Source organism: Podarcis gaigeae, assembly GCF_964106915.1.
Source record: "Podarcis gaigeae genome assembly, chromosome: 5".
Classification (NCBI taxonomy): domain Eukaryota; kingdom Metazoa; phylum Chordata; class Lepidosauria; order Squamata; family Lacertidae; genus Podarcis; species Podarcis gaigeae.
Window position 1 is genome coordinate 58,846,578 of NC_139681.1, and position 23,870 is coordinate 58,870,447.

Below are 23,870 nucleotides of genomic sequence, written 5' to 3' on the forward strand. Positions count from 1 at the left end.
AACTCCCCTGACCTGCTGCTGCCCCACATTGGTCCAAAAGCAAGATCACCCTTGCAAACATGTGTCTGGAAGCCCATAGGAATAGTGGGGCGGGGGGAGCAGAAGCTGCAACAGAAAAATGACAGCCGGGAGAAGGGTTAAGCACCCACTTCCTCCTCATGCCTCCCTGCCTCTTCTCTGGAACCAGCCTCTCCCTCCTGAAACTACTTTACCCTAATAGTGCAGTTGTGCATGACATGTAATTCCTCCTCAGCTATTGCAAGAAAAAAGCTCCATCTTACAGACAGTGGAGGAAGAGCGCATGCATTAGGAAAGTTCCTCTCTCAAAACATGCAGGGCAGATGGCTTGATTGTGAAGGGAGCTGCAAGTGAGTTTAGACGCAGCAGACTCTTCCTGCTGAAAGCAATGTCTGAATGACGGCAGGAGGGCTGGCCGGGTGGTGGAGGGGAATTCCAATTTCACTCCAGCCCCAGCCTGCCCCAGTAGGAAGCATATCCTGCCCCCTGCAGTTCTCCCTCCAAGGCCCTGCCTGCCCCCTCCCTATTCCCAAGGCTGGTGCATGCCCAGGCTGCGCAGTGTGTGCCCCCAGGCTGGCAGCACGGAGGTTTCTTTGTGTTTGTCTCAGAGCTGGTTGGCTGGTGAATTCCCTGGGCAGCCGAGCGGCAGAGCAGAGCTAGATGCCGCAGCGTGGCTGGCAAGGGCTCACATGCACCCAGCATGTGACAGCTCCCAATTAACTCCTGCTTCAGTTCTGAGTGCACACAGGGAAAGCACCAATCATGGCCCAGTATGACACAGCACCTCACTCGCCCCCCACCAGGCATCCGCTGCTCCTGCCCCCACTCAGCACCCACGGGCTCCATCAAGCAATCTCTCACTACTGCTTCTCACTGCCAACCCTTATTGCATCCAGGTGCAGCAACAGCCCTGCCTAGAACCTCCTATCTTCATCTGAAAACAATCCCTACCAGCATCTTCCACCCATTCCTAGCCTGGACAATAAGACAGTTCCCTCTGCATCCTGTCATCTCTTTCCAGCATCCACTGCTGAGACAAACTGGAACTGCAGTAGCATCATTAGCTTAAGTCTAGTTCAGTATTCTGTTTCCAGCCTCATGAAGTCACATCTGGCATCCTGTTTGGAGGCTCCACAATTTCCACAGGATCTGCTTCACGGATCTCCTAAGTTCTTTCACATCCATGAATTATGTAGAATTTTCCAGTTCCTGGTTACTCTACAACAGAATTAATCATACAGCCCTAGTCATGTCGAGGGAAGGACCATGGTTCATAATAGAGCATGCAAAAGGTCCCAGGCATCTCTGTGAATGGTTAGGAATGTCCCCTGCCTGCAACCCAGGAGGACAGCTACCAATCAGGGTAGACAATGCTGAGTTAGATGAACCAGTGGTCTGCTTCAGTGTAAAGTGGCTTTCTCTGTTGATTATGTATCTTGGAGCAGATGGACAGACCCATCTGGACCTAACAGATCCCACAAATACTTTTGATTATTTGTTTGGCTACACCCACATTTTCCATATTAGAGATTGTCATAGGAAGGCTACCCGAGTGAAACATGTCTTTCTCTTTGCAAAGGATGGAGTTTTCAAGTGCATGCAGAGATCAAGAGCTGCTCAAAAGCTTGGGAAAGAGAAAGACTCTCTCTGTGAGAGAGGCAGGCAGGCAGGCAGAGACAGAGAGAATGTACCTGCATTCTGGCCTTATCTCCATGTAATCAGCACACAACTGTGTTTCTATCTACTGTACATTAAATTCCAGGTTGTGACTACAAGGTTGCTACTGCAGTGGTTTCCTCTCCCCACTGGGAATGTCCATTGCCACCTCTTTCTTGGCACAAGCAAGATTAGTCTTTCTACAAGTGTCTACTAAAAGGACCCAATTTCCTGCTGCTATAATGCTACTAAAATACTCTCATTCTGGCCAGCAGTGCATTTCGCTCCAGTAAGGAGCACCACTGATGCCTCTTCCATCTTATACTTAATGTCCTTGAAGCCACCATGTGGTACCTGCCCTGTTTCTTCTACTCACAATGAACATCTCCATTTTCCATGCAAGAATCCCTGACCAGTTACTCCAAAGGGTTAAGAGAAGACTTTCCAATTCTAAATATTGTGGTGAATTGCACAAGAGAATGTCCTTCAGCAATAATCCCTTGGGAGTCAGAGGCAACATCTGCCTATTGTTTATACTTAGTAGCACCTTGATCATCATGGAAAGCATCTGACAGTAGCCTAAAGGTAATATGGGGTCTTTGGGATTGTTAGCTGTGGACCCTGGATTAGAGGAGCAGAAAGTTAGCATGGAGCAAATTCTCAGACTCTTTAGAAGCAACAGATATTTGTGGGAAGTATTCACAGTACCGAATAACCCCATAAGAAAGGAGGAATTTCAAATATCTATTGAACAGCCGCCGCCACCCCTCTTTTTCAAACACACAAACCCAACAGAAGCCATCCCTGGCTACATGCAGGGTTTGAAATTAGCAGGGCACCAGGTGCATTTTGCATCTAAAGATTCTCCATTTGCAAGCACCTCAAAAATCTGGGTGCCATTTTTTGCGCCTGGCTGAAACTCAAGGATTACTGAAATGTTATGTGCTTTGAAGGCTCAAAGTATATGTTAAGGTTAAGGATAGACAATACGTCAAGGAGTTTAGTAATAAAGAGTAGCATTTTGAAAACTGAAGTAGAGTACCAATATTTTTATTGTAAACATGTATTAACAATTTATGTTAAAAATACGATATTAACAGTATGTCACTTATGTGAATTACCTATTAGTTCATGGTTATCAAAATAATAAATAAAAAGCGTTGCCGACTCCCCCCCCCCCCAAATGGCCACACTAGATATTCTGTTTAGGCGCCCACAACCCAGGTCCCAAGAGCCATTTCTATCCCAGTTTCTAACACTGGCCACATGGTTTGTGACAATCTCCAGTCAGACAGCAGTCATGGAATCAGGGTCTGTGCATGTGCTCTGAGGCCATTTGGATATCTGGAGCACTTTAAATCCTATGTTTCTGGTCCTCACAACTGTGGAGAAAGACTGCTGAAAATTCAGAAACCAAAGAGGCTTTTGGTTAGAGCTTCCAGGGGTAATGGGAGAACTTTTGAGCTCTACCCAAGTTGCTTATTTGGCCCCCAGCTCCAATCACTCTGCCACTATAGTGCTCCCACAACAGACTGCTTTTCTCCCTTTTCGTTGCTCAAGCATATTCTAAATCATGGGTAGGCAAACTAAGGCCAAATCTGGCCCAATCGCCTTCTAAATCCGGCTCACAGACGTTCTGGGAATAAGCATGTTTTTACATGAGTAGAATGTGTGCTTTTATTTAAAATGCATCTATGTGTGCTTTGATTTAAAATGCATCTATGGGTTATTTGTGGAGCATAGGAATTTGTTCATTTATTATTTTTCAAAATATAGTCCGGCCCCCCACAAGGTCTGAGGGACAGTGGACCGGCCCTGTGCTGAAAAAGTTTGCTGACCCCTGTTCTAAATTCTGTAGGAGAAGGGAAACAAAGCAGTCATAACCTATTTGTATTTACTTAAATTTGATGGGTGTATATTTGTCCCATCTGAAGGGCTCAGAACAGAGAATAATTCTGAGGCAATATGAGCCATTATACAGTCGTACCTCGGAAGTTGAATGGAATCTGTTCCGGAAGTCCGTTCGACTTACAAAATGTTTTGAAACCAAGGCTCGGATTCCAATTGGCTGCAGGAAACTCCTGCAGCCAATCAGAAGCCATGGAAGCCATGTCAGACATTTGGGTTCCAAAGAATGTTCGCAAACCAGAACACTCACTTCCAGGTTTGAGGCGTTCAGGAGCCAAAACGTTTGAGTCGCAAGGCGTTCAAGATCCAAGGTACGACTATATAAGTAGCATCTCCTTTGCAGAGCAAACCCACTTAACCAAGTGTCTTTGACCACCTGGTTCCCATTTTCTTGTGCAAAGTCACCTTCAGAAATCAGTAATAGAGTCTCCATCAGCTGTAACAATGACTTGTGAAAGTAATGGGAAGGGAAGGATTCCACCTCTGCCTTAAAAGGGAAGGGCCATAGCTCAGTGGCAGAGAATCTGCTTTGTATGCAGAAGGTCCCAGGTTCAATCCCTGGCATCTCCAGGTAGAGCAGGGAAAGACTTCCTGCCAGAAATTCTAGCAAGCCGTTGTCAGTCAGTGCAACTTCTGAGCTAGATGGACCAATGGTCTGACTCAGTATACAACATAGGAATGTCCTGCATTCCTCTCTCTGGGAAAACCACTTATAAAATTATTCTTTGCAGGTGTGGGAAAATGCAAATAGAGCATTGCAATGACCCAAGGTGCTTCTTCATTATGGCTCTTTAGTGCTATTGAGGCGCTGCTCTTCTGCAATCAGCTGAGAGTGGGATTATCACTGTAGTTCCAAACTGTCATCGTCCTGGAATGCGAGAGCAAAGGTGGAAGTGGGTGGCACATTAGAGCTGCCCAGTATCCCTGGCACAGAACTAGTGAGCAGCGTCAGGTATCCTACCCCCCACAATCCGCTTTACAAATTTGGAAAATCTGAGAAGTGCCATAAATAAAATGAAATTAAAATTTAATGAGTGAAACAAAAAAAAAAAAGGCTAATGCCAACTGTTGGACAAATAATAACATTAGGGATTGTGTTACAGGTAATGGAAGAAGAGTAAACAGGTAGCTTGCAAGGCAAGCAACGCAGAAAAGGCAGGACTTCATACTATCCCCAGCTATGTTCTAGACCACTTTTCTGCACCAGGTGAGACAATAGCAACCGCTGAAATGTTTGTGTTGCAATTGCACTGGAAGTCAAAGGAAAAAACAAAAGAACATTTTCATATGCCAGTTTTTGAAAACCACAATGAGAAAGAACTTGGTACTGATTTTTGTAAGATGCTTCAAGGGCCTTTTTTTGGCTAAAGGGTGGGGTATAAATGCCTTTATGAAGAAAGGAAAAAGCAAACAGCAGAGAAAACATGGGAAGGAATTGTATGGGAGGAACATCTTCTGGGTTCTCCTTATTAACCCAATGAGTGACTGTTGTCTATAACAAAGAAAAAGACTGTGAAATCTCTCCAAGAAAGCCAAATGGGCTTCTGCAGGGCCTTCTATCACTATGTCCAGCACTACTACACTGAGAAAAGCCAATATATTATTTTTGTGGATGCCCTAAAGTACTCCTTGAGGGGGTGGGATCAAAATGGTGTTGGCAAGTGAACCATGCCATATACCAACGGAGAAGCCAGGGACTCATGTTTATCAGCCAATCTTCAGCTGCGAAACCACAACACCTTTACAAAACTAAACATTTCCAGTCCTTTCTGAAGCAGAGTTGTTTATCTGAACAATTGCAGCTTCATAGGAAACAGCTTTATAACATATACACAAGCACATTTATTTGCACAAACTACTGCGGTGTCCTGATCGCACAAGAATTTTCATAATGGAAGTCAACATATGGTACACAACGCACTGCGTAACACAACCCTGCAGGCCCAGCTGTGGCAGTGAGACATCACACCCAGCACCAACACCATCATTAAACACACACAAACCTGCTTTGGCTCTCCTGCATCACACATTTTATAGCCACCCCCCACTTTAAAAAAAAAATAATCAAGAAGGATGTCTGCTTCTGGGGAATTGAAGGAATTTGGAGAAAGGCATGGAAGGATTGGTGCAAGGCAAGAGACTCAATAAGCACACTGGAATCAGATATTTCGCTCTGGTCTACAGGATGCATGTGAGGCACTAGTCTTGCTTTCTGTCCTAGAGAAAATGGAAGGAATACAGAGCTACACCACATGGAGAAATGCCCTATAGAGGCAACCCTTTTGTTGTAACTTACAAATGCCATGGCTTCCCCTTTAAAGGCAAATATACCCACAGCTGGAAACTCCTCCAAGTTAATGCAGCCCCCCCCCCCCATAAGAGCAGCCACACAAGAGGCTCATTAAATGTTTCTAGCTGGCAGGAGGCCAGAACCAGAGCTTGTTTGTTCTATATTCCGATAAACAGTCTGTTATGGGCTCCTAGGAGCAAAATCATGGGGAAAACTACAGTTGCAGCATGAAAAAAGATGCACATGCATGGAGGCACAACCATGGCTGCTTCCTTCCCCTCTGAAGCCATTGGAAATAGCCAGCGCCCATTCTAGCAGGGGGACCTGGTTCTCCTACGGGGCCTTCTGAACCCCAGGCCATTTGTAAGATGCTATCTAGAAACACCTGGGACAAGACATGGCTACAACACAGCATTTGTTGTCTTGTGCACACCTTGGGGAGCTGGGATTTTAACAAGCCCCTTGGTACGCACAGGTCCAACCCTGAATGTGAAAGAAAACAGGAGTGCCATGTAGCTAAGGATGCAGAGAGGATCAATCTTCATCTCGCTTAATGGAAGATCCTGTATGAAAAGCCAGGCATTATGCAGCAGCAGCAGCAGACCTTTTTTTTATAGGCAGATTGCAGGCTCCTTGGGACACGAGTACCCTGGCTGCCCCCCACCTCACCCCACTTGTATTGGCCAGCAGACGGGAAGGGCCAATGCAGGGCTAGATAAGGAGGAATGCCTGGAGGGAGGAGAGGGAGAAGAAACCCACGCTGTGCCTGGTGCTTTAAATGTTTGGCCTGGCTTTGGAGGGAGAACACGTGACTTTCTGCTTGAGGAAGCAGCCGCTGCTCTGGCAGCTTCCAGCGGGAGATGGAGGAGGAGGTTGTGGGGGAAGGGAAGTGGAAGGGAAGGGGGGTTGTTTAGAAACAGAGATTGCTGCAAGCCAGGGAAGTAGATTCAAGCAGACAACAGGTAGGGGGTAATGAGGGAATCTGAGAGGTTAGGGTCTTAGGGATCCAACGTCAGATTAGGCGGATGCTCCTGTGTGCTGGGAGATATACAGTAATGGCCCATGCCCACTGGAGGAAATTGACCCACACTCAGGAAATCTGGGTCAGGCTGGTGTGTCACTGGGAGATGGAGCAGTTGGACATTACCTGGTCACTAGCATTACCTCAGTGTGGGGTGCAGCACCCCTCTAAGAGTGAGGTATAAATTCTCAGGCAGTCAAGCCACTTCCCTGTCAGTTACGGGAGGTCATTAGTGAAGCCTCTCTGGCAAATTAGGCCTCTGCTGTGAAGGGTTTTCCCCAAAAAACCATGGGCTGTGTGGGTGCAGCACAGCAGGCTCCCTGCTGAAAGCAGCCTAACTTTTCAGTGACGCCCACACAATCTGCTTGATTGTGTCACAGGCTGCTGAAGCAGAAGAGGAGCCACGGGCAGCAATTGTTCCAAAAGGAAAGGGGCTGGAAAGGGAGTTGAGCATGGTCATGTCAAACACATCTTTGAAGAAAACCTACTGGGGAAGCTGTTTGACCCCACCCCACCGCTCATGGCATTTAGAGAGATAACATTAGACAAAGAGTTCTGATAATGGAACAGACAGTCTGCAGAGAATCAGTACCCATCCTTGATGCTTTATGGAGGATGGCCATCAGCTCCCTCTTAGCAGCAGTCTTGAATACTTAATGCATTCCTCAGTTATCAGACACACCCAATCCCAGATCTTAGCCTTCCTGACTGGCACCTGTCTTTTACCAAACACTAATGGGATGGGTCCCTGCTTGGCTTCACATTTCATAACTATAGCAACTTATGTGCAAGTGCTTTAAAAGCTCTGGAGCAATGGTTGTGGGGCATAATACTATATTGAGGAGCACCCAGAATTTACAAAACTCTCTAGTTCTGGAGCAACTCCCAGGCTTATCATTAAATTTTCACTCTGATAGCACAGTAAGACCCATGTTGGCACAGAGCTGAACGCCTGCCAGCTAGATCAATTTATTTATTTATTAAACTTGTTGGTTGATCTTTTTTTAAAAAAAGGGAATGCAAACTCAAAGCAACTTGCAATATAATACAAAATTTAAAACCAATAAAAATCTATGTTAATGCGCCAGCTAGTTCTCCTCTTCCCCTACTCCAACTCAAAAGCACTTAGCAAAGAGGAGAGACCCAACAACCATGTAGTCTCAACAGTTTCTCCAAAAAGAGCAGTTGCAGGGCAATAGTCCATCCCCCCCCTCCCCCCCCAAAATAGCAACTTCCTTATCCCCCTTCTTGGGCCGCACAAGTCAAGCCAGAAGTGGTCACAACCACAGCAACTCTGGAAGCAATGCTTAACCTCACCAGACTGGAGTGAACCCCAATAAACCACATCCTTGAGCACTGTCAGGCTATGAATTACTGGAATTAGTGATCCTAAAAACGGAAGAGACGCTTGCACAGAACCCTGTAGAGGCGGAAGAAGCGCACACCTTCGCGCGCTGCAAAGCAACATCCCTTGAGGCTATGGGCACCCCACTGCTGAATACAACCCCCACAGGACGACCCTCCGCCCCACAACAGAACACCCCTGGAGAGCAGTACCCGCGCAGCCACTGCTGTCACAGAGCACAGGTCCCTCCCACAACTATTTTTGTAATGTTGATCTAGCTATCCTAGCCCGACCCCCCCCCATTCCCAGCATTCCTCTTAACTGCACAGTGCCCCACTCCCAGCCCCGGAGACCCTCCCCCATCACAGGAGCAACTCCAACAGGCATTCACCTCAGCGCTGGGCACACCGCGCCAGCCCCCCCCCCGCCCCCCACTCTCTGGCCAGATACCAGCTATACTAGTGGCAAGCAAAATGCCCTACCGCAAACGCGCGCGCGCGCACAGATCCCGAGCCAACGCCAGGTTCCCCCACAGCCCCGCGCCTCATGCTCGGCTGAAACCCCGCCATCCCCAAAACTGCTCCCCCTGCTTGGGAGGGGAGGGGAGGGGAGGGGAGGGAGGGAGGAGGTTTCTGCGGGGTTGTTTTCCGTCTGGTTGCAGAGGGGCCCGGGCAGGGGCAGGGAGGCAGGAGCTTCCCCCAGGCTTCGAGAAGGATGTACGCCCCACCGCTCCCTCCTCTTTCCCCGCGCCCTGCTTCCCCGAGCGCTCGCACTCACCTGGGCACGCACAGCCCACTGACATCTTCACATGCCCGGCCTGGCGCAGGGGAGGTGCGACGTGCCCGCTCGGCGGGGCCCTGGCATCCGCCGCCCTGAGAGAGACCCCGGCCGAGCCCTCGGGCAAGGCCGCCCCCCGATCGCGGGGCCTCCCCGCCGGGAAGCGCAGCAGCCGCAGCAAGCGGAGCGGCGACACCAGCAGCAGCAGCAGCCCGATCCCGCGTCTCTCGGCGAGTCCAGGGCTGGGCTACGCTGCGTTCCGGCCTCGCCGTGCGCGTAGACGAGGCGCTCCGATCGGCTCCGAATCCCGATCCCGGGGGCTGATTAATATGCTAATTGCGCGGCGGAGGGGGAGGAGAGCGAGCGCGAGCTTGTCAAAGTGACCTGAGCCGAGCGCCGAGCCGCGACAGGGAGGGGAGGGGCAGGCGGGCGGGCTGGCGGGGGGGAGGGGCAGCCATGTGACGCAGATGGGGGAAAACACACCAATCTCTGCCACAGCAGCCACCCTGGGCGGGCTCGCGCGGGGAGGGGAGGGGAGCCGAGGCAGGCGCGCGCACTCGCCTGCGCGCTCGCCTCTCTCTGTGCATTCTCGTGTGGTGGCATGTGCTGGCATGTTTTCAAAGCGTGCATATACATGTGTGTGCGCGCCGGGGGTGCAAAAGCACGGGATCACGTGCGTTGCGTGCATCTTGCTTAGGCGCGAACTTGTGGCTGGGGCTGAATCGTTCCAAAATCAGAAGGATCCTCGGGAGCCGTCGATTCCCTCTCTCCCCTTGCACCGAGGCAGGATTCCTTCCCCGAACAAATCCCTGCTGCAGATGACCCAGCCTCTTGCACCGATCCTCCCCATGTTCCCCGATTTCTCAAACCATTTGTCTCCACTGGATGCCCTGTGTAGTTTCGCTTGCTGCAAAGCCTGCCTGCCACCTACCCTGCAAGGCCTGCTAATGAGGTGTGTGGGGACCGGCCACGATGACTCAGTGGCGAAGAAGGAAAGGCACTCTGCAATGCTCGGCGGCGACACTTTTCTTGTATCGTTACTTTACATTTCCCAGGACTCACTAAGCCCTGGTGGTTGCAAATACGTTTCAGAGCTGAGCCTGGGTTAGATCTGCCACATCAAAAAACCAAACCAAGCAACACCAAATTCCCTCCCCTCCCTTTACCTGTATTCCAAAGTAATTGTTCCTGGATGGAAAATGCAACCTAAATGGTTCTTCCCACAAGTTATAAGCATGGCATCTTGTTCTTTATTATCATCCTCCTACTCTAAAAGCAATCTTTGTGAAAAATTAAAATTAAAAAATTGTTCCAGAGGCAATTGCTCAGGAGTAGCACTCATTGTCTGAAACCTCCATATATTTTTCCCAGTACAAGATAAATATAAGATGTCCCTTCAAAATTCCTATATATCTATCATGTTTCTGATGATCTTTCCTGAATCTTCCATTTTTCCCTTTGCATCATATTCAGTATTAAGCAGTCAAATTTTTACATACAGTATTTCTCTCTGCAGAGACCTAATCAGTGTTAAGCAGAGCAGGACTAATACTGTGTCTTGGCTATAATGTTTCTACTAAGGCAATACAAAATGGCTTTCACCTTTTTATGACAGTGCCTCCTATAATGTACCAGTAGTTTGTGATCTACTATAATGCCTGTATTCTTTATCTGCAAAGCTATAGCCCAGCCAGTCTTTTCCTATATTGTATTTATACTGTATTCTTGCTTGAATTCCATACTGCAGTTTACAATCCAGTTCTTCAAATTATTTGCCTCATTTATAACCCATTTTCCTTCACGGACAAAGCAGCATACATTGTATCTTCACAACAACCCTGGGAGGTAGGTTAGACTGAAATAGCCCTATAGTTCTCAGTGGGCTTCACAGCTGAGTGAAGATTTCAACATGAGTCTCTCCAGTTCTAATCAAAGTGACCACTATACTACGCTGACTATCATTCAGTTATAAATAATAAGTTCAGTTTTAATTTATTTTAATACATATTAATTTTATTTTCATATTGGTTACTTGAAGAATTAGACTTATATTTGCAGCTTCAACCTCTTACAACTTTTGGTCCTCTGCATAATTTATATGAGTATCCTTATCACATCTTAAATGGATTAAGAGAAATAGACCACAAAAAACAGAGAGCAGAATTTTAGCTCCAATATCTTTTTAAACGCAATGACTCGGTCTTGGAAGAATTAAGTTAAAAATAAATAATAGCAATTAATGGACCTAGCTTAACCATGTTCATTAATTTTAGTGGAACTATTCTGAGTAAAAAGGGATGCGGGTGGCGCTGTGGGTTAAACCACAGAGCCTAGGACTTGCCAATCAGAAGGCCGGCAATTCAAATCCCCACGACGGGGTGAGCTCCCATTGCTCGGTCCCAGCTCCTGCCAACCTAGCACTTTGAAAGCACGTCAAAGTGCAAGTAGATAAATAGGTACTGCTCCAGTGGGAAGGCAGACGGCGTTTCCGTGCGCTACTCTGCTCACCAGAAGCAGCTTAGTCATGCTAGCCACATGACCCGGAAGCTGTACGCCGGCTCTCTCGGCCAATAAAGCGAGATGAGCGCCGCAACCCCAGAGTCAGTCACGACTGGACCTAATGGTCAGGGGTCCCTTTACCTTTACCATTTATTCTGAGTAAAACTCTTGTTATATACAGTACTCAATTTCTCTTGGCACTAAAGAACCATCAACAGTGCTCCACAAATATAAGCATAGGGTGGCATTCAACTATGTTGTACTGTACTCTGAGTAGACTCAGCTGAAATTAATGGGCCTAACTTGGAACTGTAGAATTGGAAGGGACACCGAGGGTCATCCAGTCCAACGCCCTGCAATATAGGAATTCTGCCCACAGCTATCCCTGGGTGGGCTGGAACCACCAACCTTTTTTTTTTTTTTTTTTTGGTGCCGAAACCCGGGATCGAACCAACCAACCTTTTTGGTTAACAGCCAGACACACTGACTCATTGCACTACAGGAGTATCCAATTAGTTTCAGTGGGCCTCTTCTGAGTAAAACCTAGCTGAATACCACCCATAATGGGGCAAAACTTCTAGTAGATATCATATGGCTCTCAGGCATGCTTAAAGGTAAAGGTATCCTTGTCCGTTAGGTACAGTCGCGGACGACTCGGGTTGTGGCGCTCATCTTGTTCTATAGGCCGAGGGAGCTGGTGTTTGTCCGCAGACAGCTTCCGGGTCATGTGGCCAGCATGACCAAGCCGCTTCTGGCAAACCAGAGCAGCGCATGGAAATGCATGGAACCGCCGGAGCGGTACCTATTTATCTAATTGCACTTTGATGTGCTTTCAAACTGCTAGGTGGGCAGGAGCAGGGACCGAGCAACAGGATTCGAACTGCTGACCTTCCGATTGGCAAGCCCTAGGCTCAGTGGTTTAGACCACAGTGCCACCAGCAATTTATCTTTAGAAATTATGCCTGTTAAACCACTTCTGACCATGTCAAGACTACATGTAGATAATACACAATAACACAATCAATATTAACTCCCTGCTGGATACTTTGAAGTCTGCTTTTAAGACACAGGAAAGCAGAGCCTGCCTCAGCTTGCTTGTATGCACAGAGTACCTTATATTAGGCCACAAACAGCATGTGCTCATTTGGTCATCTCCACACTCCAGCCCAATTCCAGCAATGTGTCAATGTGTACTAGGGTAAAAAAACAGGTTATTTTTAATTAGTACATGGCAGTATTTCTCCTTAGCTGTACTTTTAAAATTCAGAATTCTAAATTTTGACAGCACCTCTTTATACGTATTGGTATTATCTGCATTCCCAGATTTGTGCAGCTTTTTTTTGCTTTTTTCTCTAGTTTCACCATAGGTTTTCCTGCTCCTTTCTTTTCATTCATGCCACTTTAGAAGGAACTCTATAAAAACCTAGCTTATTTCCTCCCCCAGCTTTATATAAAAATTAAATATCTACTCTTTGATTAATTATTAAGTTGAACTGATGGTGCACCTATGTGTGATGGCAGAATTCTCAGATTTTCTGCTTAGGAAGATGTCAAGCAACCAGTGAAGAAGAAGAAAAAACTAGGTGAATTCCAAGTACTGCATATTCATGGTACCTCTTGACACAGTTTATCCCCCAAAGGTAGGGTGGAATAGTTTTGTGTGATTGCTATAAAGGAGTGGGTGGGAATCATCTTTTACATTACAGTGGTACCTCGGGTTACATACACTTCAGGTTACATAAGCTTCAGGTTACAGACTCCGCTAACCCACAAATAGTGCTTCAGGATGAGAACAGAAATCGTGCAGCAGCGGCGCCGTGGCAGCGGGAGGCTCCATTAGCTACAGTGGTGCTTCAGGTTAAGAACAGTTTCAGGTTAAGTACGGACCTCCGGAATGAATTAAGTACTTAACCCGAGGTACCACTGTATTTTTATTCACTATCTTGTACTTTCCTTTAGGTGTATACAAATCCACAAACTTATCATTTATTTTAATAACTTCCCAGCAATGGGAACCATGAGAACAAGCAAGTGTAGTGGTTAGAGGCATGTTGCCAACACTTGGCCCATGGGCACGCATAATAATAATAATAATAATCATAATCATAATAATAAAATTTATTTATATCCCGCCCTCCCCAGCCAAAGCCGGGCTCAGGGCGGCTAACAACAATAAAACAGTACAGCACAAACAACGCTCTAAAATCATTCATTATAAAATTGATTCAAATCAAGCCACTGGCAACCATTGTGCCAGAACTCCACGAAGATTGCCGAGGGAGGGAGTCAGGCTGTGCCCTGGCCAAAGGCCTGGTGGAACAGCTCTGTCTTGCAGGCCCTGCAGAAAGATGTCAAGTCCCGCAGGGCCCTAGTCTCTAGTGACAGAGCGTTCCACCAGATCGGAGCCACAGCCAAAAAAGCCCTGGCTCTAGTTGAGGCCAGCCTAACTTCTCTGTGGCCTGGGACCTTCAAGATGTTTTTATTTGAAGACCGTAAGTTTCTCTGTGGGGCGTACCAGGAGAGGCGGTCCTGTAGGTACAAGGGTCCTAGGCCGTATAGGGCTTTAAAGGTTAAAACCAGCACCTTAAACCTGATCCTGTACTCCACCGGGAGCCAGTGCAGCTGGTATAGCACCGGGTGAATGTGGCCTCGCAGCGAAGACCCCGTAAGGAGTCTCGCTGCAGCATTCTGCACCCGCTGGAGTTTCTGGGTCAGTCTCAAGGGCAGCCCCACGTAGAGCGAGTTACAATAATCCAGTCTGGAGGTGACCGTCACATGGATCACAGTGGCTAGGTCAGGGCGAGAGAGGTAAGGAGCCAACTGCTTAGCTTGGCGGAGATGAAAAAATGCTGCCTTTGTTATAGCTGCAATCTCCACCTCCATGGAAAGGGAGGTGTCGAAGATTACACCCAAACTTTCAACGGACGGTGCTGGCACTAATTGCACCCCCGCAAGAGATGGGAGTTGCCCCCCCAATCCTATATCGTCCCGTCCCAGCCACAGGACCTCTGTCTTCGAAGGATTTAGCTTCAACCGGCTCCCACGTAACCATCCAGCCACAGCTTCCAAACATCTGGCCAGTGTGTCTGGGGCCGAGTCAGGATGGCCATCCATCAACAGATAGAGTTGGGTGTCATCAGCATACTGATGGCAACCCAGCCCAATACTCCGGACAAGCTGGGCGAGGGGGCGCATAAAGATGTTGAAAAGCATCGGGGAGAGTATCGCACCCTGAGGTACTCCACACACCAAGGAGTGGCGCGATGACAATTCCCCCCCAAGCACCACCCTCTGTCCCCGACCAGAGAGAAATGAGCACAGCCATTGAAGGACTGTGCCCTGGATCCCGACGTCGGCAAGGCGGTGGTCTAGGAGTTCGTGATCGACCATGTCGAAAGCTGCTGACAGATCTAGAAGAATCAGCAGCCCCGACCCGCCTCAATCCAGCTGTCTACGAAGATCATCTGTTAGGGCAACCAGAGCCGTCTCAGTCCCACGACCCGTGCGGAAGCCGGACTGGAATGGATCCAGAGCCGATGTTTAATCCAGAAACCTACCAAGCTGCTCGGCAACTGCTCTCTCAATCACCTTACCCAGGAACGGAAGATTCGAAACCGGGTGGTAATTGGATAGATCTAAAGGATCTAATGATGTTTTCTTTAAGAGCGGGCGCACCACTGCCTCCTTCAATTCCGCAGGGAATGTCCCCGTGCCAAGGGACAAATTTATGATGTCCCCCAGGAGGGCCCGCACATGTGCCTGCAAATTACATCCCCAGTTATCCAGGGATAACCAATATCTATTTTATTGGGGAGCACAACGTCCTGTTATAGAAAAATCTGGGGTTGCCTTTAACAGCTCAACTCTCCATCAAGGGACTCCACTTGTCCCCTAAGTCCATTATCAGTCAGAGAAGAATGGATGGAGGCAGGAGGCAGTGAAAGCAAGGCAGATCTTTTTTACCTGTTGCAACAAAATTCCTCGCCCCCTTTGGTAGAAGGTGAGGACCCAGAACAAAGGTGTCCAATAACTTTTAAAGGCTTTAGAAACTGCCCAGCCCCGTAGCCAGGGGGCACCCAAAAAGCTTCATACACTTGCCATCAAAATAGGAGGTCTAGAACAGAAATTTGAGAGTGTGACTTGTCTCCTGTCTGTCAAGATATCTGATAATATTTTACTGATTGCATTACCTGGCCAGCCTGGGCCATTCTTTTGAGATGGTAAATACTTTAGTTCCTGAATCCTGTCACAGACCTACCCTATTCATATACATAATATGATTTAAAGGATTTGTAAGTGGGGGAAAAAGGGACATGGGTGGCACTGTGGGTTAAACCACAGAGACTAGGACTTGCCGATCAGAAGGTTGGCAGTTCGAATCCCCACAATGGGGTGAGCTGCCGTTTCTCGGTCCCTGCTCCTGCCAACCTATCAGTTCGAAAGCACGTCAAAGTGCAAGTAGATAAATAGGTACCGCTCCTGCAGGAAGGTAAACGGTGTTTCCGTGCGCTGCTTTGGTTCACCAGAAGTGGCTTAGTCATGCTGGCCACATGACCCGGAAGCTGTACGCCGGCTCCCTCGGCCAATAAAGTGAGGTGAGCGCTGCAACCCCAGAGTCGGTCACGACTGGACCTAATGGTCAGGGGTCCCTTTACCTTTTTAAGTGAAAAGAACTATTGGGGGAGGTTTTTTTCAACTAATATTTGGGGTCATTAGGAAAAACAATATGGCTTTGGGATTGTCCGGTGTGCTAAAGTAAAGTGCCTATTTTTTCAGGGAAATATTTCCTAATTTTGAAGGGTGAAGGATTTGTTTTCTGTGGAATAAGGCCCACTATGTGTGTACACCTTAAAATTATTGTAACAGTTCTCCAGAGGGTTGGGACAATCTGATCTCTTAACAGATGGCCAAGCTCTTTAATAAATTAACTTTTACCTAGCAGCAAGGACTTCACAGATATGGAGCACATAAAAAGACTTCACAGATATGGAGTTGGGGAAGGGATATGAGGAGCAAACCTGCTTCCTGAAAACCTCTTACAAGAGGCAGGCTGTTAGCGAAATGTACATTCAGATTGATTTATTCTTTTTATTGCAAGAGAATGACATTAAACAAAACTAGAGGAGATAGGGTGGGGATAAGTGGTCACTTAATTATCACCAGAAAGAGAGCAAAGGGTGCTGCAGATTTATTTAAATTTTCACATGTGTTGATCAGAATGAGGCAAAAGCTGAGGATGGAACAGAAGAGACCCTGGCTTTCAATGTTGGTGCTCTGAAAGACACTGACCCTCTAGCCTAAAAGCAATTTGTATTTTGATAATTATTTATGATAATGGTGGCAGTGATAATTCCTACTAGAAGCCTTCCAAAGGATATTAGATAACCTGTTCCTAGATGTTGAATCTAAAAGAACAAAGAGAAAGGAAGTAACACCAAAAGGATACAGAACACATTCACACAAAGGAGGGAGCACTTACTAATAAAATCTGATAATGACAAGAAACTTCACATTCTGATGCTCATTCTAGCCAGTGCAAATGGAACAGAGTTGTCACATATTTCTGTCAATACAAATAGATGAAGTATAATTAAAAGCCTTTAAAATGTACAGTCTGACATCAATAACACATCAGGCAACAGAGCTAAGAAGTGAAACTTGAATATGTATCCAAAACAGAAACTTTAAAATAATAGCCACATTCCTTAATAGATGTAGTGTCTTCCAGTTAGGGAGTTGCAACTTTCTTCAGTATAATTCCTTTTCAATGTAATTTCCTGAGAATATTCAGAACAATTTAAGATGCCTTACAGAAATTAATGAGGCTACTGATGCAGAAACCAAGTCTTTGGGTTCATGGCTTTTGGTTTCAGACTCCGAAATTTAGGGCAGTGCCAGCATCCTTGCCTTGAACATGTGTGTGCAATAGAAAACAGTATTTTAATATTAGTATTCTTAAAGAGGAGGGTAGGGTAGGGGGAAATCTACTGAGGCTGGCAGGCAGGAGAAGATGCCAGGAGCCATATGAAGAGAGAGGTTCAGGAAAGCATCTATGGAGAAATCATTTAAGAGACCTAGATTCCATATAGCCACCCAAAGAGTTTGTGAGAAAATCTGGAGCTTGGTACATTCCAGGAGAACTGCTCCCATTCTCCTGAATAACATACTGTTGTTTTTTTTTTACTTACCAGGTCAAACTTTGGAGAGACTGGTAGCTTATTTGTAAAGAGGATCGCTGCTCCCACCCCACTCCTCCTCTGCAGCCTGACTGGGGTGACTGGAGATGGTCTGGGAAAGCCCTGGTCCCCTGAATGAGGGGAAAGGGGTGGAGTGGGGTGGGAATGTGCGCAGCAGGCTGGCTGTGACAGGTAGAATCATAGAACTGTAGAGTTGGGACTCTGAGGGTCATCTAGTCCAACCAAATACGGTATGTAGGAATCTCAACCAAATAATTGATAACACTCCTTTATTTCATTCATCGTATTATGCCCAGCTGTAGCACTAAGCTAACTGTATGCTTCATCCCACACACCCCAACCCACCATGGTCTTACAAACCAGTGTCATCCCAAGGTCATTGAGGCTATTTCGCATTGTCCATGTCAGGGACATGTTGAAAGTTAAATCCCTGTTTCTGTCTATGTGTGATGTTACTTGGGGTTAAGGGAAGAAGTAGGTTTTATTCAGGGCTTTTTTTATACGGGAACCTGCTGTGTCCAAACATCTCACATATACACACACCTTTCAAGAGCGAATTCCCAAATTCATCAAATGCAATAGAAGCCTTGTAGGCAAGTATTTTCCATGGTGAGCAGTATATGACAGCACATGGAATAAGGGCGTTTTCGTAGCTGGGTCATTTCGGGGTAACCTTCTCTAAATCTTGCAAAGTCATCATGCCATCACAAGGCATCCGGCTCCCTACAGTGGTTTTGTGCACTCTAAGATTCTGCTCCTGGTGCCCCAATGCCAATCAACAGTTCCTCAGTCCTATAGCCATGTCTGGGCAGAAAGTGCAAATGTGCCACTCATAGGCTGAATTATGAAAAACATCTGAAGCATGTGGGTAGCTGGCATTCCTCCCAAGCAGCAGCTGCCTAAGGTGAGCTGCATCCTGTTCACCCAGGCATTTTAGGGCTGGAAAAAGCTGTTATTCTAGTGCTCTGGAGCTTCCTTTAGAAGCAAGTGCAAAATTTTACAACCAGAGTCTTTACCTACGGTATATGATACACAGGGAGTTTTTCACTTCTACTGCAAACTAATTGCAGGAGAGTTATTCTGAACACATGCACCAATCCACTCTCTTGCATGTTGGACAATTCACACCATATATCAATAGTTTTCAACCAGTGTGCTGTGGCACCCTGGGGTGCCTTGAATGATGGTCAGGGGTGTCACGGGTAACACTGGCCTCTATCCCTCTTTACTTCCCTTCCTCCACTGATGCCCTCTCACATCTCTGCCTCCTGTTTGTGCGGCTCTTTGTTGCAGCAGAACCACTCCTGAAACAGCGTTATCTCTGGTGCCTGGCAGTCTTCCCAATTTTGAACCACAGAGTGTGATTACTGTGGTAAGAATTTGGCTTCTACACCACCTGTTTGTTACCCAGGTGAGGGAGCACCTTTTAAATAAAACACAGAACCAAAAGAATTACAGCAAGTGTCAGCATATTCAGTTAGGGACCTGGTTCATTTACTATTGCAATAGCACAGTCTTGCCAATCAGTTACTCAGCAGAACCAGTTCAGAAAAGGCTGCCCAGAGACAAATCAGAACAAAACTTATATACAGTAGTTCAAACACAGCACACAAAGCATCATACAAGATCAAACAGTCTTCTGCATACATCAAGAAAGTTTACAGATCATGAGAAAGAAAACACACATGGCTCCATACAGGTAACTTCACCTCCACAATTACTTTTGGGTGCTTCTAACTGCTCAGGCCATTTGGGTCTCAAATGTGCTACTTTATCACTGTTTCCTTAGCAACCCAGCCTTTGACAGGGTTGTTGACATTCCTGTCCCTATCTGTTCCTTGAAACCCCTAAGAAGATGTTGGGGCTAACTCACAACAAACATAGGAAAACATCCTGCCTTTTGTGCCACTTTCAGGGTCAGATAGGAGAGATGGAATGCAGCGAAGGAGGGAGGCATGGGAGTCACAAAATGCTCGCATGCAGGAATCATTCATGGATGCATTCTAGCCAAAGGTTAAATGCAATTAATATTGAAACATTTTTTAAAAAACAGAAACCTACACCTTGGGTCAAGGGACGTGGGTGGCGCTGTGGGTTAAACCACAGAGCCTAGGACTTGCCAATCAGAAGGTTGGCGGTTTGAATCCCTGTGACGGGGTGAGCTCCCGTTGCTCGGTCTCTGCTCCTGCCAACCTAGCAGTTTGAAAGCACGTCAAAGTGCAAGTAGATAAATAGGTACCGCTCTGGCGGGAAGGTAAAGAGCATTTCCATGCGCTGCTCTGGTTCTCCAGAAGCAGCTTAGTCATGCTGGCCACATGACCCGGAAGCTGTACGCCGGCTCCCTTGGCCAATAAAGTAAGATGAGCGCCGCAACCCCAGAGTCGGCCACGAGTGGACCTAATGGTCAGGGGTCCCTTTATCCCTATACCTTTACACCCTGGGTCTCTAATTTGTACATCATTACTGAGGCCAATCACCAGGCTTAGGCAGATTTACATGTATGGGTAATTAATTCATCTTGTTATAGAAAAAAAATGGGGTTGGCTTTTACAGTCCAACTCTCCATCAAGGGATTCAGTATAGTATCCCCTACGTATGAGAGAAAATTGAATGGAGAAAGGAACCAGCAGAAGGAAAACAAGGAAGATCTTAAGATAACTGATAATGTTTCACTGATTGCATTACCTGGCCAGCCTGGGCCATTCTTTTGAGATGGTAAATACCTTATTTATTGAATCCAGGTCACAGGCCTACCCTATTCATATACAAAATATGCCCTTAAAGCAAAATTAGAAAGGTGTGCAATTGAAAAGAACTATTGGGGGAGGTTTTTCCAAGATGCTTCCTTCTGCAGAGCAAATATTTGGGGTCATTAAGTGTCCAGATGGCTTCAGGATTGCTCTCCCATACTATTTCAGACATGTATTTATATATGTGTGTTTACCTTGTGCACTTATGAACATTCATTTTATTTATGGTACCTTACAGAAGTCTTATAACAATATAATCTGGTCTCAAACCTTTTACTGCTGTAAAAATCAAGACCAGCAGTTTAAATGGGAGCCCACCAACAACTTGGTAACCAATACAATTGATTTAGGAATGGGGTAAAGCAAAGCAGGCCATCTTGTTTCTTCTAGTATCTTGCTGGCTGATTTTTAACAAAAAAAAATATTATTTATTTTTTAAACAAAATATGAAATGAAGTTTCTAAACTTTCTTTAATGGTAGCCCCCATCAGGCAGCATTACAATACTCTACCCTAGATTTTAAACAGTATGTATGTATAACTGAGGCTATGTCTGCTTTCTGCACACAAACATATAGAATAGTGCTGTTGTATGTGGCCTCACTCTGGCACTGGACTGGACCTTTTATCTGCAGCCAGCTGGACCCCTTGGGCCTGCCGATCAAAGGTCGGTGGTTCGCATCCCCATGACTGGGTGAGCTCCTGTTGCTCAGTCCCAGCTCCTGCCAACCTAGCAGTTCGAAAGCATGCCAAAAAGTGCAAGTAGATAAATAGGTACTGCTCTGTTGAGAAGGTAAACGGCATTTCTGTGCGCTATTCTGCTTTCGGTGTTCTGTTGTGCCAGAAGCAGCTTAGTCATGCTGACCACATGACCCGGAAAAATTATCTGCGGACAAATGCCAGCTCCCTCACCTGTAAAGCGAGACGACCGCTGCAACCCCAGAGTCGTCTGCAACTGGACTTAACTGTCAGGGGTCCTTTACCTTTACCTTTTACTGTAATGTGTTCTACATGAGGCTTTATTTAAAGATGGTCCAGAAGTTTCAGCTGTTGCAGAATACATCCACAAAATTGCTTGCAGGGACAAGGTGGTTGGAAATCCAAATCCTGTATCAGTTGCACTAGTTGCCAGTGTGTTTCCAGGCCCAATTTAAAGGGCTGGTGATTGCTTTTAAAGTGGCAGAAACATTGCAAAAAGTATATCTGAAGGACTGCCTGCACCTCTATGACCTGTCCAGGTCCTAAGAAAGAGTGAAGAGGTCCTGCTCAAGAGGCCCATCCTTAACATTTATCAGCTTAGCTGTGTTGAACCAAAGGCAAACTGTTCTGGAAGCTCTGCAACACCATCTTGGTATTCAAGATAACCCCACAATTAAGTTGTAGTTGTTGTAGCAATGAGCTCATATATGTTTATATTCACATGCTTTGATATAAGCTAATTGGCTTGCTTTGGTGTTATCCTTATCTGTGCCTTTTGGGTGTTGGGCTCTGAGCCCAGAACAGGAATTATCTGTATGAATTGGGTCTTTGCCACCTATGCCCTCATCTGGTCAGGTGAAGCAATGGGAAGTCCTGGCTAAAATGATGTATGCTGCTTTGTGTATAAAAAATGCATGAATGTTTGCTTGGGCACAGATAAGCAATCTCTTTGCTGTGGTGTCCATCCTGCATCTGTAAAAGCTGGGAGACCTTGCAGGCTGATTTTCTGTAAGTCTACACCTTTCTCTTTAATATGTCCCTAGAACTGATCACTCTGGCATTTTTGACATCTTTAATATCCCTGCACCCAACCACTCCCACGAGCCCTCCTTTGGGCCTATGGACCAGAATAAGGTCCATCTAGCTCAGTAATGTCTACCACTGACTGGCAGCAGCACATCAGAGTCTCAGGCAGGAGACATTTGCAGCCCTACCAGATGTCCAAAATTAAATTTGGGACCTTCTGCATGCAGAATACATGGCTGCCTGTATTTTATAAGCTGTTGTGTTGATATATATTTTAATTTTCGTTTGGTAATTCAATGAAATGTTTATGCTTCTGCTTCTGCTTCAAGTTAATGGCATTTTATTGCTCCATAGCTTTAGTTGCACACCCCCTTGAGAGGGCAGACAGAAGGATTAGCTACGTTTAGAATTGGAATCTTCCGCTGAAAATATTTTAAGATTTATACGTGCTGAACTCAATTCATGCTACACTTTTGCACTCTTTGATGCTCTTGTTGTTACTGCTATTATACTGTTAATATTTATGAAATGTATGAACTGCAAAAAATGATAATAAACAAACAAGTAAATCCTCTGAGCCCAAGTGGCTGCAGCTGGACTGGGTGGTTCTAAGAGTGCCGGCTGCTCAGCCCGTTCGCCCCTTGAGGCTTGGAGTATTACCACGGCTTCTTGTCTGCTTCCTTCTTGGCAAAGCTGCAGCTAAGCTTGACTCACCACGCAGCAGCTCAGCTGCCCACATGGAAGCCAAGCACGCACCAAGCAAAGCTTGTGGGAGGAAACTTCCGGGCTCTAACCGCGGGAAAATGAGGCCACAAAGAGGCGGGGCTGAGTGACGTCACCCACTCCTGGGGTCGAAGGGCGGGCCGCCTACTATTAAGATGGAGCTGAGGCAGCAGCCTGTGCCCAACTGTAAAATGTCTTCCTCCTTCGCATAATTGTATTATTGTATTGTAATCATGTAACAAGATTGCCTAACGGCCTTAGGTCCAAAGCTGATCTTTGTTAAGAGTCTGCTTTTTCTCGCGCCGCATAAGAATTTAGAATTCATCGCAGCTATAAGCAAGGAAATGCCGCATTCAATAAAAAGGAAATTGTCGGAAATGATTTAATACTGCTTTGTACCGAGACGTCTTTCGGGGTCCAAGGCTAGAACAAAACTACAGACTGTGCGTCACCGAATCTGCAAATCAGTCACCAGACTGCCTACCGCGCACATAGTGTGCTAAGCAGCGCGATCCTATGCGTGCGTAGTCGGACCTATGAAATCTCGCTGTGTTCAATGGGCACGCTAGTTGGCAGTATTTTTGCAACCTTGGTTCTTGGGATCTGGACCTGTTTCAAAAAGAGAAGACTAAGCAGAACAATTACTGCAATACTGATCTCCGTAGCCTTTCTTTATCGTTTTCACCTGCATGCTAACGACGTAGTAGTATAACAGGAGAGCAATTTTTGAGGGTTTTCTGCATCTTGCATAAAAACGAACCTCCGATTACGCTGCTGGAAAAATCAACCACGCAGCTTGAAGAGATCCCATCACAAAGCATGAGATTCAGACAGGCGAAGGCTGAAGAACACCTCTTAGTTACCGTATACCCTGCGATAACCACAATGAAGTCCAGTGCCAAACGATTTCTCCTCTGTACAGTTTCTTAACTGCATACCAAATAGGCTAAAAACTGTAGCAT

At 46.4% G+C, this 23,870-nt stretch overlaps 1 protein-coding gene across 2 annotated transcripts in view; it reads right to left on the reverse strand.

The window, feature by feature from the left end:
- The window catches only part of LDB1 (LIM domain binding 1), a 59,385-nt gene extending 49,962 nt beyond the window's left edge, over positions 1-9,423 (reverse strand). For both annotated transcript variants that reach the window (XM_083738032.1, XM_083738031.1), the window contains exon 1: positions 9,016-9,423. In XM_083738032.1, the coding sequence (XP_083594158.1) occupies positions 9,016-9,040 (25 nt within the window). In that variant the 5' untranslated portion in view covers positions 9,041-9,423. The remainder of the gene's footprint in view (positions 1-9,015) is intronic.
- Positions 9,424-23,870: the final 14,447 nt, after the last annotated feature.